The sequence below is a fragment of the Podarcis erhardii genome (assembly GCF_964252035.2).
Source record: "Podarcis erhardii genome assembly, chromosome: 17".
Taxonomy (NCBI): domain Eukaryota; kingdom Metazoa; phylum Chordata; class Lepidosauria; order Squamata; family Lacertidae; genus Podarcis; species Podarcis erhardii.
In genome coordinates this window covers 34,908,520-34,927,137 of record NC_138515.1, presented here as the reverse complement: position 1 = coordinate 34,927,137, position 18,618 = coordinate 34,908,520, and the positions used below count along the sequence as shown (strand labels likewise).

At 43.6% G+C, this 18,618-nt stretch overlaps 2 protein-coding genes across 2 annotated transcripts in view; both read left to right on the top strand.

Moving 5' to 3' along the window:
* Positions 1–279: 279 nt before the first annotated feature.
* On the top strand, positions 280–7,530 carry NAA50 (N-alpha-acetyltransferase 50, NatE catalytic subunit). Its single transcript, XM_081845810.1, has 4 exons — positions 280–436; positions 2,338–2,457; positions 2,622–2,688; positions 4,685–7,530. The coding sequence occupies exons 2-4, from the start codon at positions 2,415–2,417 to the stop codon at positions 4,863–4,865; spliced, it is 291 nt and encodes a 96-aa protein (XP_081701936.1). The 5' UTR covers positions 280–436; positions 2,338–2,414; the 3' UTR covers positions 4,866–7,530.
* A 4,673-nt stretch (positions 7,531–12,203) lies between these two features.
* The window catches only part of USF3 (upstream transcription factor family member 3), a 28,406-nt gene continuing 21,991 nt past the window's right edge, over positions 12,204–18,618 (top strand). The window contains exons 1-3 of the mRNA XM_081844698.1: positions 12,204–12,258; positions 18,042–18,124; positions 18,375–18,436. Coding sequence (XP_081700824.1) covers positions 18,393–18,436 — 44 coding nt within the window. The 5' untranslated portion in view covers positions 12,204–12,258; positions 18,042–18,124; positions 18,375–18,392. The remainder of the gene's footprint in view (positions 12,259–18,041; positions 18,125–18,374; positions 18,437–18,618) is intronic.

Sequence of the window (18,618 nt, the reverse complement as noted above, 5' to 3'; positions counted from 1 at the left end):
CGAATTAAGTACTTAACCCGAGGTACCACTGTATAAATTTAATTGCCGTAAGATCAGTGTAACCTGAAAGCACCGGGCCAAATTTCAGTTTGAGTAACTGCAAGGTGTTTGCTTTAAAAAAAAAAAAAAAAAAGAGTCCTACTAAACCCTGCATGATAGATTTAGGAGGGTTCTGTGCAGAATGGGGATATTGCACCAAAGTGTTTGGAGATGACAAGGTGACCAGTTCTACTGTTTCTAGTATAGCTTAATCACAGTGGCATTCCTAGAGGTATTAAGCATGTTTTGATTTGTTCCAGTAGCCGGATCGAGCTGGGTGATGTGACGCCACACAACATTAAGCAGCTGAAGCGGTTAAACCAAGTCATTTTCCCTGTCAGCTACAATGACAAGTTCTACAAGGATGTGTTAGAGGTTGGCGAGCTCGCCAAACTGGGTATAGTACCTTGCTTTTTTATTCAGTGGGTTGGTGGATAGAAGGTTTTCCATTGTTCTTGGTTTATCTGCTAGATTCAGTACATAATCTGTTACATGAGGATAGCTTTACCAGATACCTTAATTATTCTGACTGTATGAAGCCTTGCATGCCGTGCAACCTGGGCCTGCACATACAACGCAGATACTGCCTTGTATTCTGCCATCTTCCTCAGGTATGTACCTCTTTGGCCTGAGATAGTTGTCCATCCTCTTTTCCCCTTGTCTGTGCCTTTTCCTTCCCCTCCAGCTCCTCTTGTAAAAGCTACCAGCTTTTACCTTCCACAGCTGCTCAGGAAAACTAGTGCCCTTGTTGGTTGTTTTAAAAGCTTCAACAAGTGCAGGAAGCAGTGGCCCCCTTCCTCATGAATATCCTTCATGCCAAGTTGTGAGTGTTTTAGCATCACCACTAGCCTCCTGTTGACTGCAGTATACAGAACTGACAACTTATGCAGCCCTAAATTACTTTTCATATGTTACATTAGAAACCCATTTTCCCTTTATACTACATCATGGCCTTTAAAATGAATAATACCATTTTTTCTGCTCAAATGTTTAACATATCTTGTCACATGTCTCAACGATATGCACAGAGAGAAACCCATTCATCAACTCCTCAGGTGTAAACCTTCCTCCTGCACACACAACAAGGTTTCACAGCTTTTTTTAAAGGTGGCCTTGGTCCTCCCCTTCAGCCTATGCATGCTTTCTCAGAAGTGTGTCCCATTGAACTGAATGGATTGGGTCCCAAATAAGCCATGCTTTGAGCAGACCCATTGGAATCTTGGTCCATGACTAAAACAAGCCATGTTGATTTCAGTGGGTCTGCTATTAAGTATGGATTCAACCCAATGAGTCCTACTCTGAGGTGGATATTCATAAGACTGTAACTTTGACCTCTTTCTGCACCCCTGCAGGAGTTCAGGGACAAGCCCCAGCTTCCCTCTCTAGCTCCAGGCTTTCGGAACTGAGGAAGGGGAATTGGAGCTTGCTTTGGAGCTAGCTGGCTGAGGCATTCTGAGTGCCTTGACTGTTCACCGACATTTTGGTGGCCGGCAGCAGAAGCAAGAAGAGTGCTATGGTCAACTCTAGCCTTCCTGTTTAGCTTGGAGCTGGAGAGGGGGTTGAGGTCACCCCCCTTATTGCAGTCACATACACCCTTTGAAATTCAGCACAACTCGGTTGATGATCCAAGGTAGAAAGAGGTTGGTTCCCCTCTTATTGTCTTTGCCATAAGGTAATGAAACACTCACTATGGTGGGGGTGACAAGCAGAACTATGGACCACTGTGCATCAAGTTATGCTAGAATGTTTTCCTAAAGTATTGCAAGATCTAGCTCTTACTGCAGATGTAGAACTCTGTCTTGGTTTTATCACTTTAGGCTGTGCTTCAGGTCTGATTGAATTGTCCATTATACATAGTATTTCTGGCACATAGAATATGAGGGGAAAGGGTTCTACACCAGCATTCTCTTTAATATGCTAGTTTTATGCATGCAGGATTATAGATCTTATTTTTACAAGGGACTATTCTGTCCCCTTCAGCCTGGAGTTCTACCAGCATAGTAGAGACTTCCCTTCAGTGAGAATTAGACCTTGTTTGACCTGATATTTGATATGTGGAGTTAAATTGGGATGGGATTATTTTTATTGTTACATATTTAGTTTGAGGCGTGGAGTTAAGCAGGGATGGGATCACATTTATTGTTATATATTTAATATATAATATGCAAGTGTGTCTTGCTGTTCTAATTATGCAGTATTCTTAAATCTATATATTTATCCGAAACCCTCAGGATACAGTGGATTAAAAACCCCCAAAATAATATGCTTTCTTCCTCTCCCCACCCCTCTTTTCGGCAGCCTATTTCAATGATATTGCAGTGGGTGCAGTGTGCTGTAGAGTAGATCATTCTCAGAATCAGAAAAGACTGTACATCATGACGCTTGGATGTCTGGCCCCTTACCGAAGGTTGGGGATAGGTAAGACTGTTTTGTAAATGATGAGGTGGTTCTTGGCTATGGAACATGTGGCTCTAAAGCTTACAAAATTTAGTACTTGTTTATAAAATAACAAATATTGCAAGATGCTGCAGTATTTGAAATTGGGAATAACTTTCTTCCATTTTGTCTTGCTTCCTTTGTAGGAACTAAAATGTTGAATCATGTGTTAAACATCTGTGAAAAAGATGGCACTTTCGACAATATCTATCTGTAAGTAGAAAGACATTGCTGGCCTCCTAGGCAGGAGGAATTGGTTGCTTACATGTTTAGTTGGCATTCATGGAAATGTTGGCGCTCGAGTCTTGTGGCATAGTATTAAAGAACAACTAATATAAGACTTTTGCTTTCGAGTACTAGAGTTTGCTGGGACACAGTAGAGGCACTAATTATATTGACACTACCATGCAGTGCAAATGCTAACCACAGGAGGTACATACATTACAGTCATACCTTGGTTCTCAAACGCCTTGTGACTCGAACGTTTTGGCTCCCAAATGCCACAAACCTGGAAGTGCATGTTCCGGTTTGCGAACATTTTTTGGAACCTGAATGTCCGACGCAGCTTATGCGGCTTCCGATTGAGTATAGGAAGCTTGTGCAACCAATTGGAAGCCACGCCTTGGTTTTCGAATGTTTTCAGAAGTCGAACGGATCTGGAATGGATTACGTCCGAGAACCAAGGTGTGACTCTACAGTCTTGTTACTTTTTTGTAAGTGATGCCCTCTTTATTTTATCAGTATTGTGTCTGGATTGTTTATTATTAGTGCCTATATCCATTGACCAGGGACAAGCTGAGCTCTGCAAGAGCTAAACTTATAAGTAAAGGTAAAATGACCCCTGACCATTAAGTCCAGTCGTGGCCGACTCTTACGGCGCTCATCTCGCTTTACTGGCCAAGGGAGCCTGCGTACAGCTTCCGGGTCATGTGGCCAGCATGACTACACCGCTTCTGGCAAACCAGAGCAGCGCACGGAAATGCCGTTTACCTTCCCGCCGGAGTGGTACCTATTTATCTACTTGCACTTGACATGCTTTCGAACTGCTAGGTTGGCAGGAGCAGGGACCGAGCAACGGGAACTCACCCCGTCACGGGGATTCGAACCACGACCTTCTGATCAGCAAGCCCTAGGCTCTGTGGTTTAACCCACAGCACCACCTGCGTCTCTAAATCTATAAATAAACAGCAGTTAAAGAAGCTCCTAAGCATAATTCTTCACATGTAAACCCAATCCTGTAAATATGTCCTCTAAAGTTACCTGCTGTCCCGCAACCTGAGATCCAGCCCATGAGCATGTAGGATAGGACATGCTCGATCAATGCAGCACAGTTGTGGGATGCCTTCTCAAAGAAGGCCCACCTGATGCAGTTGCTCCTGTGCATCTGCAGCGCTATCAAGGTATAACTTTCTTGGAGGCCAGTTTGGTGGTAGTGTTACCTTCTGGTTTATGAGAGCTCTGCAGTACTGTATGTTGTTTTCCTTCCCACCCGGGACTTAACTTCCATCATCCCTGGGATGGCCATGCTCTCTGAGGCTGATGGGAGTTTTAGTCCAAAGTACTTGGCGGACAACAGGTTAGGACATGTGCTCTAGAGTAGCTTTTTTGTGTCAGAATAGTAGTTGTTTGTCGCTGAAATCAGAAAGGCCAAAAGGTAGGTAGTTGTTTACATAGGATGGTCATAGACAGTCGTACCTTGGATCCTGAACACCTTGGTACTTGTACATTTTGGCTCCCAAACGCCACAAACCCAGAAGTGAGTGTCCGGGTTTGCAAACGAACTTTGGAACCTGAATGTCCAATGGGGCTTCTGCAGCTTCTGATTGGCTGCAGGAGCTTCCTGCAGCCAATCAGAAGCTGCACTTTGGTTTCTGAACATTTTGGAAGTTGAACGGACTTCCAGAACGGATTCCATTCAACTTCAAGGTACGACTGGACTTGATTCTGGGCACTTGTCTTATAAGCTGGCATGCCAGACTTTTCCCCCAGCCGTCGTAAAGATGATAGGTGAAAGTACCAAGGGATACAGAAGTTGGATGGTCTTTTGTTTATTATCACATTTAGTAACATCTGTTTTAATCTCTTCTCTATCCTTGCTTTCCCATTTTCCTTTTCAGTCTTCAGATAAACAGTTCATTAGCATATAGATCCAAGTTCCAGCCTTCATAAATGGTAATGCTTTTCTCCCTTGGTCTCTTTTTTTACCCAGACATGTCCAGATTAGCAATGAATCTGCTATTGACTTCTACAGAAAGTTTGGATTTGAGATCATTGAGACGAAGAAGAACTACTACAAGAGGATAGAACCAGCGGATGCTCACGTGCTGCAAAAAAACCTCAAAGTCCCTTGTCTCGGCCAGAACACAGATGTGCAAAAGTCTGACAACTGAACAAAACCCAATGAACGCTTTCTTGCACTTTCTTGTCACCAAATAGGGAAAGAGAGGCCTGGTGTCTGTTTTTGGTTTCCCCCCTGCTCCTAATGTGTGTTGTATCCTCTCCAACAAATTAATAACTTCCCAAGGATTGTCAAATTGTGTGTTTGGGTTCTATAGCTCTACTTCTTTGCAATTTGGGGATGGAAGTAATATGTGGTTCTAGCTGGGGTGGGGCCTTCATTCGGTCTTCCAAAGGTCAGCTTTTCCTCGGTATGTGTGTGATCCTCCTGCATTCCCACTGAAGGGCAGAGTTGAAGCAATACCTTGCATCCAGGCTCCTAATACCATGCCACTTTTTTTTCTTTTGTAATGGAGTCTCTCGGTCTCTAGTTTTGAACTTGGTTTGGCGGTTTTGGCCTTGTTTACTATTTGAACATGCATCAGTTTGGCAGCTAATTCAGAGCATTTGAGCTGTCATTTCTTCATTGTGTTTTGAGACAAAGTGGCCGGCAAGAAGATTCAGCTTGCTGAGCGATCGGGATGTGGGTGAGGATTCAGAGTGGACTGTACCATCTTCCACTCTTCTCTCATTCGTTATAGGTATTGCACTAACAGCAGAATGACCCTTGGCTCTGGCAACGGTGGAGGAGCCAAACATTAAAGATTACTAAAGAAGATCAGTCTGTGACTCTTACTTTGAAAGAAAGAAAGAGAAGGAAGGAAGCTTTGCTTTTGAATGGCTCTGCTGGTTTGAACTCTGTTTGCTTGCTGAGATTATATGCTCCCTAAGATAGAAGATGATTGAAACTGCTTCTCCCACCCCCCTCCATTACACTTCTGAAGATTTGGCACTTGTCTTAGAAGAAGGGGATGCAATGGAACACCAGATGGAAGTGGCTTATTGGGGAGCATTGTGAGGATTCAGAAAATAACTGGTTTTCTCCTGATATTGTAATGTAAGAACTGTAGCCTACTTTACCAAGCTCTCGCTTTGTATTTTGTTACGCTTTTGTTTGCAATTTCATTTTGAGCTTCTAGCAATTCAGTACAGCAATGCCAGCTTAACATTACAACTCTCCTCTCCATCTGGGGAAACGTACCAGGGAGGGGAGGGAGCCTGCCCTATCACCTAAATCAATATTAAACTGCATTTCTTTCCTGATTTTGAACTTTTAACTGTATCTTGCGCTTTTCTGCTTTGAAAAATCTTTATTGAGGGAGGGTGGGTGGGGGTTACAATGTAACCTTGCTAGCAGATGTTGTAATTTCACTGTGATGCTGAATTGAGAAACAAGGGGACATGAAGACCAGGAAAGTTCAAGCAATTTGCAATATTGCGCAACCTTTAATTGCAGAGAAGTCAGGAAACACTATTCCTTATCAGGCTAGCATAATATCCTGACACCTATTTGGTCTATTAGACATTTTGCCCAACTGCATGCTTATTCTTTTGATCAGAAAAAAACAGCAAGTTCACCCTTTCCGAATCCTTGTACAGGAAATGTTCTTGTACTGCTTCTCTGGCCATAGTTTGCTATGTTTTATATTGTGCTTCCTGAGGATTTGTTTTCCTTCTGCAAAGATGTTGAAGCACATCTAAATCTCAAGTGCCAACACTGTTTTCCCTGATCAGTTGTAGATAAGGCAAAGAAGTTCAAAGGGGAAGGTACTGCATTAAAGAATGTATATACAGCCCAAGTCAACATCTGCTCACAACTATCTTCTGGTGCTAAGGAAAGTGTGTCCCTTTTTTTTTTGGAACCGAATGGTAGATACGTGGAATTGGGGGTTGGGAAGTTAATGGCTTCTCTTGATCTACAAATCACTTGCAGGTAGTTTTCCGCTTAGACTTAAAAACAAAACAAAACCCATTTATATATTTTTTAATCAACTGTCATTCTGTGAATGTATTTCTCAACGTTTCTTGGGGTTTCCATTGTGCAGTCAACCTTCCTTAGTGACTATGTTCTACAGGAGGTAGGAGGAAAAGAAATTGGAAATCAAAGCTCCACTTTTCATGACTATCAGTCCTGCCAGTGATTCCTTGCTTAAAAAGAACACAGGTTTTAATCCCCAGCTGCTGGAGCTGCACCCCCTCTGCTTGAGTGTGGCAAAGAGCAGCAGTTTGGATGGTTTCTTTCTTTGAGTGCTGCAAAAGTTTGCCAATTTGGAGGAAATGTCTTGTCTTTTGAAATAGTCAAGCAGGGGGTTGTCTAAAATGGGTGTTTTTTAATGCTTCATGTGACTCGTCAGTACTTTCCATTCTCTTGCAAATCAGCGTATGCACAACTGCAGTAATTAGTTGGGAGGTTCAGTTAAATTGCCACCATCAGTGCTTCTCTTGTAGAAGTTTACAAGGAGAATGCACATAGCATACTTTGCATATCCTATAGCAGGGTAAATGTAAAGGGGCTCAGCACAGTACTATTCTCATCATATAACTATGAAACTGCTGGACTTCATAAATAATTTTTTTCAGTATTAGGTGACTGATATATGCAACAAGAATGGGGAAAAAATCACCCAGGACAGACACCCTTTACTTGGCATGGGAGGGGGAATATTTTTGTATACATAAAAGTGGCTGGGATTACTTGATTCAGTTAATGATTGAATATGTCCATTAAAGATGACATACTGTTACAGCTGAAATAAATTCTAGTTCTGTTTTCATTAACATTTAATGGTGCCTTGTGATGTCTAGTAAATGTGAACCTAATTATATATTTTTTGCCCTCTGCACAAAATCAGTTTTAGTCTGCAGCTGCAGGGATTGTCTAAAACAACTCCTTTCCTGCCCCATGTATGTTGATTTAGGATTTGTTTTGAATATGTTAATGTTCATCTTATATAGCAATGAGTTACCATGCTGAGAACATATCTTGATCTTGGAGGAAATTTGCTGTCTCCTCCTAGATAACTGAAACTGCTTTTATCCTTCACTTCGTGGATAAAAGTTATTCTTGCTTAATTGGCAGCCTTTTGCAATTATGTGAGAAGGGATGCTTTGGCATATAAAAAGGAGGCTGCTTTCTTTGTGCTTTGTGACATGACTGTGATTATTGCTGGGGCATTTCACAAGATAGAATACCTTGTTTAAATCTTGCATGAATAAGCAAGGAAAACATGTTCACAAATTTTAGGCCGCCACCTTTGTACATCAGAAGCAAGTTCATCTTTCTGAAATCCTAGGAAGTTAAAAATTATTTTTTTTTTAAAAAAACACAACATTCTTAATAAATGTGCACCACAAGTTACATGGCCCAGGAGCTGGCCTTGTGTTTTTGGGTTCCTTTCTCCCTTACCTGCCTTACTCTGTTAAAGATGGGAGCATTCTCCATTTACCACCCTCATGCAGTTAGAGTAGGACCAGCTTGCAGACTAACATCTCCAACCCAGACATGCCCTTTTCTCTTAAGGCAGGCAGAGAAAACCTGCAGTGACTGCCAGGCAACAGCCTGAATTGTGTCTCACCTCTTACCCCTTCCTCTGTCCCAGCAAGAGAAATTGCCGGTCTCCAACCCTGCAAGGTATGTGACATAGTAACATGCTGGCAAGCAGAGATTCTTCTGAAGCAGGTATAGTTGGGTCAGAGGATTTACCGAGAGCCCAAAATGCAGATTCTGCTAATAAATAAGAAAAACCGTGCAGAAGAGACTTGATTGCACTATCATGGTCTCGGGGAGAATCAGGCACTTTTAAACTGGGGGGAAAGCCTGTTGCAGTACTGTTCTGGTGGGGGAAATGACAGCAGACAGACTAATAAAGCAGTTCTTTGTATATATGCTTGTGTAAGAATCCACAAAAGGGGCTCAGAAAACAAATATCACTAGATGTAGGCAAGATGCAAACATTAGAAAATGAGGCTGGATGAACTTCTACCAGAAGCTTATCTACTCAGTTCGCAGGCACAAACTCCATACACTGACACAATTGTCAAATCCCCCATATAACAAGGCTGTGGTGCAACTTGACAAATTGGATCATCCTCTCAAGCAGACTTCCCACCTAAGCTAGCTTTGTCCTTGCATGCTTTGAGTGAAGATGAGTTTAGCTGGGGAGATGGCCAGAAACTCATTTGCACAGACTCCAGCAAAGTAAGCTTGTAGCTCACAACTAGATTTGCAGGAGAGAGATAGGGAGCGCTCAATAAGGTTTAGTTGGCGTACAATATGGAATCCTAAAGAATTTAGGACCAGACTATCTGATTATTCTCCTTTATAGGCCTGCCAGGTCACAGAGGTCATCTGATGAGGTCCTAGTGGTGCTAGGAGTGACATGGAGCAGGCAGCACCCCTTGTCCCTTATGGAATACCTTCTCCAGACACCATACATTGTAGTATAAACACCAACTGGGAAACACTAGCCTGCAAGCACTCCAATTGGAGAACAGCCTTTACCAAAGGTGTCATGGGTTCTGAAGATGCTCAAACTCAGGACAAAAGGGGGGGGAAAGGAAGGCATGCTTGGCAAACTCACCGTGATCAACTCCCACCTGGAAACCTATGTCCCCACTGTGGAAGGACGTGTGGATTCAGAATTGGCCTCCACAGTTAAAACCCATGTTTATGGAAGACAATCTTACTCGGCTACGAGTGATTACCAAAGAAGAAGAAACTATTGTCAGTCTTAACTATTCAATGCACATTAAAGACTTGCCTTCCCAAGCATTCCTGTTTTATTGACCTAACCTAGCCACTTTGTTACTCATTGGTTCTCTTGGTTTTAAATTCTGTTTTATTGTTTGTATTGTTGTTGTATCTGCTGTACAGCGCTTTGAAATGTTTATGGTCTGAAAAAGAACAAACAAACAAATCATTGGTCCCCGCCAACAGGATATTCAAGGTAGGACTGACAAGTCAAACCACGCCTAAAACCTCACATTGGTTACTGAGCTGTGTTCTTTCACAGATGGCATTTTATTTAGCAAAATGTATACTGCGCTTCATTTGTTAAAAATGACCTTTGAAGGCGTGAACAAGCTTAAGACATGTTGAGGATAAATACGTTGTATGATCCAAGTGGGTCACTCAATTCCTTAGAGCATGGTGCTGATAACACCCAAGGTTGCAGGTTCGATCCTCGTATGGGACAGCTGCATATTCCTGCATTTCAGGGGGTTGAATTAGAAAACCCTCAGGGTCCCTTCTAACTCTACAATTCTATTTCTAGCAATATGCTCTCAATATTTCGCTTCCCCTGTTGTAGTTTACATGTACAGAGTATGTTTTTTTGTTGTTCTCACTTGAGGAAAACTTCTTTTTTAAAAAAATGAAGCTTCCTTCACTTCTTTCACACTTGATGGTATCGTTCTTCCTGAGCTATTATGGTTTTAAAATAACATCAAAGCAATTTGACTCTGTTTTTAGCATATTTCCTTAACCAGTGCCCTCAATTTATCTTCTGATGGCAAATGTGATACTTTTTTTGGCGATTTCACACACATACATATGTCAAATGCAAGAGCAAAGCAGTCGTCATTCCCAGTGAGTTCTGAAGTATGTGCACCAGGCTCTGGGCATAATTTGGATTAACTCTAGGGTTGCATCTGTTCTGGTGTGGTTTCGTGACCAGCTGCTCTTAAGGGACCATTTGGCATATCTAAACCATTTATCTCTCTCATGCTCTAACATTCACTTACGTGGGGGTAGGCCAGAGAAGCTTGAAAGACTCCAGTCTAAAACGTTTAAATAACATTACCCCCAAAGGAATATTGGGAGTTGTAGTTTCTTACATGTGCTGGGCATCTTCAAAGTTCGAGCATCTTCAAAGTCCATGACACCTTTGGTCAAGGCTGTTCTCGAATTGGGGCGCTTGCAGGCCAGTGTTTCCGAGTTGTCAGTGTTTATACAACATTTATTTTTAGATTTGCCTTGAGAGAGTCTTTAAATCTCTTCTTGGCCACTGGCATTCCGCTTTCCATTTTTAAGTTCGGAATAGAGGAGTTGCTTTGGAAGATGATAAGTCAGGCATCTGCACAACATGACCAGTCCAACAAAGTTGATGTTGAAGAATCATTGCTTTGACACTGGTGATCTTTGCTTCTTCCAGTTTGCCTCTCTTCCCAAGTGATGCGTACAATTTTTCAGAGACACCCTTGATGGAATCTTTCCCAATGCCCAGCCATGGGCGCCAGTAAATTCTCAATAAGGGCTGGCATAATTTGGCAGGAATCTGGAAAGAAAACAGGCCACACGGGGTTTTCTTCACATGCGCCACTTTGAAAGTATCCTTTGTTGTTGTTGTTTAGTCGTTTAGTCATGTCCAACTCTTCGTGACCTCCTGGACCAGAGCACGCCAGGCCCTCCTGTCTTCCACTGCCTCCCTCATTGTTAGTAGCTTCAAGAACACTGTCCCACCATCTCGTCCTCTGTCGTCCCCTTCTCCTTGTGCCCTCCATCTTTCCCAACATCAGGATCTTTTCCAGGGAGTCTTCTCTTCTCCTGAGGTGGCCAAAGTCTTGGAGCCTCAGCTTCAGGATCTGTCCTTCCAGTGAGCACTCAGGGCTGATTTCCTTCAGAATGGATCGGTTTGATCTTCTTGCAGTCCATGGGACTCTCAAGAGTCTCCTCCAGCGCCATAATTCAAAAGCATCAATTCTTCGGCGATCAGCCTTCTTTATGGTCCAGCTCTCACTTCCATACATCACCACTGGGAAAACTATAGCTTGAGCTATACCGACCTTTGTTGGCAAGATGATGTCTCTGCTTTTTAAGATGCTAGGTTTGTCATTGCTTTTCTCCCAAGAAGCATCACTACGAAAGTGGAATTTGTTCGACAGTGGAATTTGCTGCCCAGGAGTGTGGTGGAGTCTCCTTCTTTGGAGGTCTTTAAGCAGAGGCTTGACAACCATGTCAGGAGTGCTCTGATGGTGTTTCCTGCTTGGCAGGGGGTTGGACTCGATGGCCCTTGGGGTCTCTTCCAACTCTAGGATTCTATGAAAGCATCCTATTACCGCGCATATGTTTCCTACTGCGCTTCTATCCGGCAGATTTCGGCTTCTGGAGAAACGCTCCTCCGCCCCGCCCTCCCCGCCGCTCATTGGCCTCTCGCGCAGTTCCTGTTCTCTCTCTCTCTCTCTCCCCGCCCCCGCGCCTCACGTCAATCTAAGCTTCGCGTCGAGCCCAAAGCCCGTGCGGGCCTCCGTCCGCGCCATCGAAGGCTTGAAGTGGGCTGGGCCTCGACCTGCCCTTTCCACTGCTCGCGGTCGCCGATTGGTTGGAGGGCGGCCGAGCCGGCTCTCCATTGGCTGCCGTGCCAGCGGAGGGGCGGTACCTGAGGAGACGGTCCCGGCGGTGTGGTGAGGAGAAGGCGGAGTCGGCGTGAGGGGAGGAAGAAGAGGCGGAGGAGGAGGATGGTCCCCGCGGTGGGGCCGCAGCCGCTCAGCCCGCCCGGCGCTCCGGCGGTGAGTCCCTCAGGTGGCGGGCGGCGTCGTGAGGGGAAGGCCGGCTCCCCCCTCGCCCGCCCGCCCGGCCCGCCCCTTCCCCGCCCCACGCCCAAGGGACAGCTGGCCCGGCCGCTTGTCAGGGGCCCCGGCGCCGCCTCAGCTCTCAACGTGTGCATTGGGGGGGGGCCTCCCTCGACCCCGACCCCCCGGGGGGGAGCTGCTGAGGGGCGTCAGGCAGGTTGGGGGGGCGCCCCCCGTCCCAGGAGGTGCTGCTGCTGCTGCTGCTGCTGCAAGACATGGGGGTGTATCGGGGGAAGTATCCGGGGCTTTTATTCTGGCAGGGGGACGCAGACCCCTCCACGTTTTGCGCCTCTGAGTTTGGCCTCATTGAGGGGCAGTACAGGGGCACCTCGGGATAAGAACTTCATTCCTTCCGGAGGCCCGTTCTGAACCTGAAACTGTTCTTCACCTGAAGCACCACTTTAGCTCATGGGGCCTCCCGCTGCACGATTTCTGTTCTTCTCCTGAAGCAAAGTTCTTAACCTGAAGCACTATTTCTGGGTTAGCAGAGTCTGTAACCTGAAGCGTCTGTAACCCGAGGTACCACTGTATTTCAATATGAGTAGGAAAAGGAGAGGACAGTGGTACCTCAAGTTACAGACGCTTCAGGTTACAGACTCTGCTAACCCAGAAATAGTACCTCGGGTTCAGAACTTTGCTTCAGGATGAGAACAGAAATCGTGCGGCAGCGGGAGGCCCCATTAGCTAAAGTGGTGCTTCAGGTTAAGAACAGTTTCAGGTTAAGAGCGGACCTCCGGAACGAATGAAGTACGTAACCAGAAGTACCACTGTATTTGCTGCTGCAATACATGATGTTCAGTATTTTGGGAATTATCCAGGGCTTTTTTTCTGGCAGGGGGACGCAGACCCCTCAACGTTTTGTGCCTCTAAGTTTGGCCTCATTGAGGAGCAGTATTTCAATATGAGTAGGAAAAGGAGAGGACAGTGGTACCTCAGGTTACAGATGCTGCAGGTTACAGACTCCGCTAACCCAGAAATAGTACCTCGGGTTAAGAACTTTGCTTCAGGATGAGAACAGAAATCGTGCTCCAGTGGCGCGGCAGCAGCAGGAGACCCCATTAGCTAAAGTGGTGCTTCAGGTTAAGAACAGTTTCAGGTTAAGAACGGACCTCCAGAACGAATTAAGTATTTAATCCGAGGTACCACTGTATTTGGGTAGAAGGTGTTCGCTAACACAATCCAGAAGGAAGGCTGGCATGCATTAAGAAGTGCAATACAGTGGTACCTTGGGTTACATACACTTCAGGTTAAATACGCTTCAGGTTACAGACTCCGTTAACCTAGAAATAGTACCTCAGGTTAAGAACTTTGCTTCAGGATGAGAACAGAAATCATGCGGCGGCAGCAGCAGGAGGCCCCATTAGCTAAAGTGGTGCTTCAGTTTAAGAGCAGTTTCAGGTTAAGAACAGACCTCCGGAACGAATTAAGTACTTAACCCAAGGTACCACTGTACTGTACCCCTAAACATTTTTTTTAGAAAAAAAGCACTGGAATTATCATCTGGTGGGGTGAGAAGCGAGTACCTTCTTCTTTCACGGATTCACACATTATATTTCTACAAGAGTTCAGCTATGAGACAACCAACTACCGGAGACGGGTTATTGGGTTGTTGCTTTTATTTCGATGATCTATTTTGTGGTTTTATATTTGGGTTTTGTTCTGTGAACCCCCTGAGACCTCCGGGTATAAGGCGGTATATAAATTCAATAATAATAATAATAATAGGTTTTGTGGAGGTGGGGTGGCCTCCCTTCCCTGGGCTGCCCCAAATGTCCATTCCTCCCTGTTGCGGCTTTCCCCAGCTCCCAATATTGGGTTTTGGGATGGTGGGGCCCTGGAGCCCTCCCACCCCCAGGTTGCCCCAAATGTCCAGTGCCAGGCAGGGTGGGGGGGGTGTTGAGGGAACTAGGCTTCCAAGGCTGACCCCGAAGTGCTGCAGGCCGTGCACTTTGTGTCTGGACCGCGGAGGTCTGAACAGGGTGGCCAGCAGAAACCTCCATGTGCAGAGGCAGTGTAGCCTCTGGAGCAGATAAGATGCTGGGGATGCGCAAGGGAAGACTGGTTGCAGCTCCGTGCCTTGTTTGTAAGTTTTGCAGGAAGGAGGCATCTGGGGGGCTGCAGTCAGAAACCGACCTAAGGACTAGGGGATTGGTTGCAGTGGGACTCTCCATACGAGATAGATAGATAGAGAGATAGATTGCAGTATGCTAAGCACTTTGCAGCGGACTCTATAATGCATTATAATCTGGATTTTGCTTGTAGGAAAGGGAGCAAGGAGTCTAGTTACCAAAATACCCATTTGATAACATGCCTATGTTGGGTGCCACAGGAAAAAAAGCCTGGCAATAGTAGTGCATAATAATAATAATAATAATAATAATAATAATAATAATAATAATAATAATAATATAATCTCAGTCTGGGACTGGCAATATGAAGAAAATAATAATGCTAAGTTTTTGTACAGGGCTTTTGTGAAGATTATTGAATTGAGATATGGAAACGTTTTGGAAGTTATGAGATGCCAGATTAAGATGCCCTATAAAAATCCCATCCTCCTAATTTGTATGACTAGTGAGTTTCCTTGCTCACATGGCTGCCCTGAGACACTGTTCTGGTGTTACTGTTGTTTTATAGTTAGGACATACACTTTCATTATTCAAGCTAAATGTATTAATGGTAAATTTATTCTCTTGTTTTATGCCCATTTTTTAATTAACCCCTTCATGTTTTATTTACACACACACACACACACACACACTCCTACTCATCATAGGCAGACATACTCTGTACAGCTTTTTGTGATAATGCAATTATATTTTGTGTTTAAATGCTTGGCAAAAAAATGTAAAAAACATGAAAAAGGGGGCAAGCAATGGAGGAATTGCCATTGAATTCAGTGTGTTTTGACTATATACTATTTTGGCTTTAGGCATTGTCCATGGAACATAACCTCGGCATAAATTGGGAGTCGCCTGTACTTTTAAATTTTCTTCCATATACTTAACTTTACATTCTGACAACCATATTAAGAAACACAGACGACAGTCCTAACAATGCAGTCCCACTTGTGTCAGTTGAGTTTAGAGGGATTTGTTCTCTGGTGATTGTATAGGATTGCAGCCTCTTCAAAAGTAAATCAGTAAATACTACTTTCAAGTCAACATGGTTAGGATTAAGATTGATTGGTAGCATGCCCAAGCATTGTTTTTCTGGTCCCGCTACAAATTTATAACACCAACTCCCTCCCACACGCATCCCATAATCCCATCCAATACATACAGTTGCATGAGGCATTAAATAAAAGTTTGTCTTTTAATTCTGAAATTATATTTTTTGCATTTCCAAAATTATACCATGGCCTACTGTAATTGAGGCTTTTCAGCCATGCCCCCAAACGCCTAGCCTGAATATGAGTCCTGTAAATGGTTTTGCCTATTTTAACTTTTTGGTTGGTCCTTATGAATATAGTATCCTGTCAGTGCTTTTATTTTTTATTCTAATGCACCAGCATGTGTACAAACATTTTATATATAGACCAGTTTTTGTGTTTTGTGTACTTTTTCATTGCTAAATTAATTAACTCCTCAAAGTAAATTTCTCTTGCGAACTCATTCTTGTTAAGAGAAAGTAAGTACATTGGTTAACCATTCTTATTCTGTAAATCACTTGCAGTTTTTGATGACTGCTAGCTCACTGAAATTCATTTTCTACAAGAGTCACTTCCAATTGTTAAGAAAATCCACAAAGCATTGCATACTTTACAGAAAATTCATTGCAGTTGGAGTGTTGTGTGAACTGCATTTAATAAGAAGTGAGGATAGTTTATATTCTCCTCAAACAACATATCATAAGGAAAATACTCAAAAGATCTAGAGTGTACTTGTACACTGTAAATTCTACCAGCAATGCTGAGTCCCACTGTCCCTGGAATCAATGTCTTTGTTTATTATGATGCCTTGTCCACAGAGTTGCTTGTTCTGCTCTAACACTGCTTGCCATTGGCTTCTACTAAACTCACAAGATCTCAGCAATAGGTACAAAGACAGAGGGAAATAAAGTTTCCTTATCCCCAAGCATGATTTATATGATGCTAACCTACTAGATGCTACTAGTAGGAAACTGTCTGTGGACAAACGCCAGCTCCCTTGGCCTGAAAGCAAGATGCGCAACACAACCCCATAGTCGCCTTTGACTGGACTTAACCATCCAGGGGGCCTTTACCTTTTTACCTTACTAGTAGGATACTAGGGTGGGGGGTCTGATTTGAAGTAACAGGTGCAAGTAAAGGAAAAAGAGAACCAGGTACCATATTGGCCTGAACATAAGCCGCACTTTCCCCTCAAATTTTGACCATGAAAAGTTAAAGTGTGGCTTACATTCATTACCTTACCTGCCAGCAAAGCGCTGCCTCTCTGCCGCTCCCAAGCAGGGGAAAGGGGAAGGCTGCTGGCAAAGTGGTGTGGGGACCCCCCCCCCCAGGAAGCAGCCCAGGTATTATTGTTTTTTCTTTTCCCCCATTTACATTTAAAGGTGCAGCTTATATTCGGGGGGCGGCTTATATTCGGGCCAGTATGGTATCTCTCTTGATGTAAAAACCATGATCACCCTTCCAGGCCTTATACATGAATGGAGCTGGCACATGAACAACGAATGTGGCTGGCTGGCCATGTTTAGCTTGGCCCTGTGCCTTAATCTCTGAAATTATTATTATTAATGAATATACCACTTAATGTCCAGTTGGTTTCTAAGTAGTTTACAAAACAAAAAAACAACACTGTAAAAATACATAATGGTATGCCATAATTGAAGTCCACTGGAAAACAATCCAATTGGGATGTTAAAATGCAAACTTCAGTGATTAAAATATTCATTGAAACAGCCCCATTAAAACAGCACAAGAATTAAAGTAGGAGACTTAGATGAAGAGATCAAGGGTATGCCAGGTGTGTCTTCAAAAGGCCAATGGGATGCCAGTACGTTCCACAACACTGGTGCCACGAGTGAAAAAGCCTGACACCACATCATTAGGGCATGAATGATAAAACTAATCAGGTTCTGTTTGTTGATCTTAATGGTCTTACTGAGCAGTGGAGGTGAAACGTGATTTTTCAGGTAACCATGTCCAGTGTTGTTTAGGGCTATATATGTAGGTAACAAGATGTTAAAACTGGTTCATTGACCTATAGAACCATAGCAGAACCTTTAGTGCTGCCCAATACATGCCCAGTAAGAAGCACAATTAACCACCTGGGCTGTGGCATTCTGTACCAACTGCACTCTCTGGACTAGTTGTAAGGCAGCCTCACAGAGAGCACATTACAGTAATCCAAACGTGAGGTTACCAGCACATGAGTCTCAGTAGCCAACTCAAACCCAAGAAAAGTTGAGTTTGGAAGTTCATAAATATTTGTGGAGTTCCACTTTACAAAGAGGGAGAATGTTGAACCAAATTTAAGCCATACTAATGGTTATTAGTGGTACACAAACCAGATCATTGTATCATTATATTGTAATGTGTCTTGGGAGGGCAGATATGCTGAAAGGTGGGGTAAAAAAATCTATTTAACTACAGTAAACTAAACAGAGCTTGGTTTCTCTCCCCCTCCTATTACTCAAGTTTCATTTAAAAGAATGTATTTAATTATTCCAATGACTGTAACCTTTAAATGTAAGCAGAGGTCCTTAGAATTCCAATAAATTCTATCTGTCTCACTTAGGATTGTGAAGTATGGTTTGAGAAACATCAACACAGTCGAAGCTGGAGTACTATTGCAGTCTTGTAAACAGCCACTCACCAGTGGTGAGTATAAATAATCTACCTAGTCACCTGTAGAGAAGCTTTGCATGGTTGCATCTTCTTTTAGGCTACAAACGAGGCCTAGCAGGCGAGTTAATGTCCTTTGTGGTGCAATTTATTAGGTTATGCTGATCTAAAAGAAGCCAGTGGAAGTTTAACTGTGAAGAAAAAGATACTTGAGAGTCAGGGTTTTCAGATGGAACAATAAAGATCGGTGCTTCTAGAATCGTTACTTTTGGTTCTGTTCTTCTAGATCCTCATCTCTCAAACTATGCCAGAGATGACAGAGAAGGCTCCTCTTAAGAAACAACACCGGTAAGTGTCCTGTTCACAAATAGAATTACAATGCAGTTCTTCGCCTATTTGGAAGCAAGCTCTGTTGAGTTCAATGAACCTTACTCACAAATAAGTGTGTGTAAGATCATCCTTGTCAGACTCTCTTATTATGTGTCAGCTCCTTGTAAAAAGCCACTACAGATAATGACCTGGGCAGCCTT

Bases quoted from the DNA above. Each gene is read 5' to 3' on its own strand.
- NAA50 (XM_081845810.1), top strand. From the start codon at position 2,415: ATGACGCTTGGATGTCTGGCCCCTTACCGAAGGTTGGGGATAG. The intron at 2,458-2,621 runs GTAAGACTGTTT...CTTCCTTTGTAG, and splicing joins TTACCGAAGGTTGGGGATAG to GAACTAAAATGTTGAATCAT. The intron at 2,689-4,684 runs GTAAGTAGAAAG...TTTTTTACCCAG, and splicing joins ACTTTCGACAATATCTATCT to ACATGTCCAGATTAGCAATG.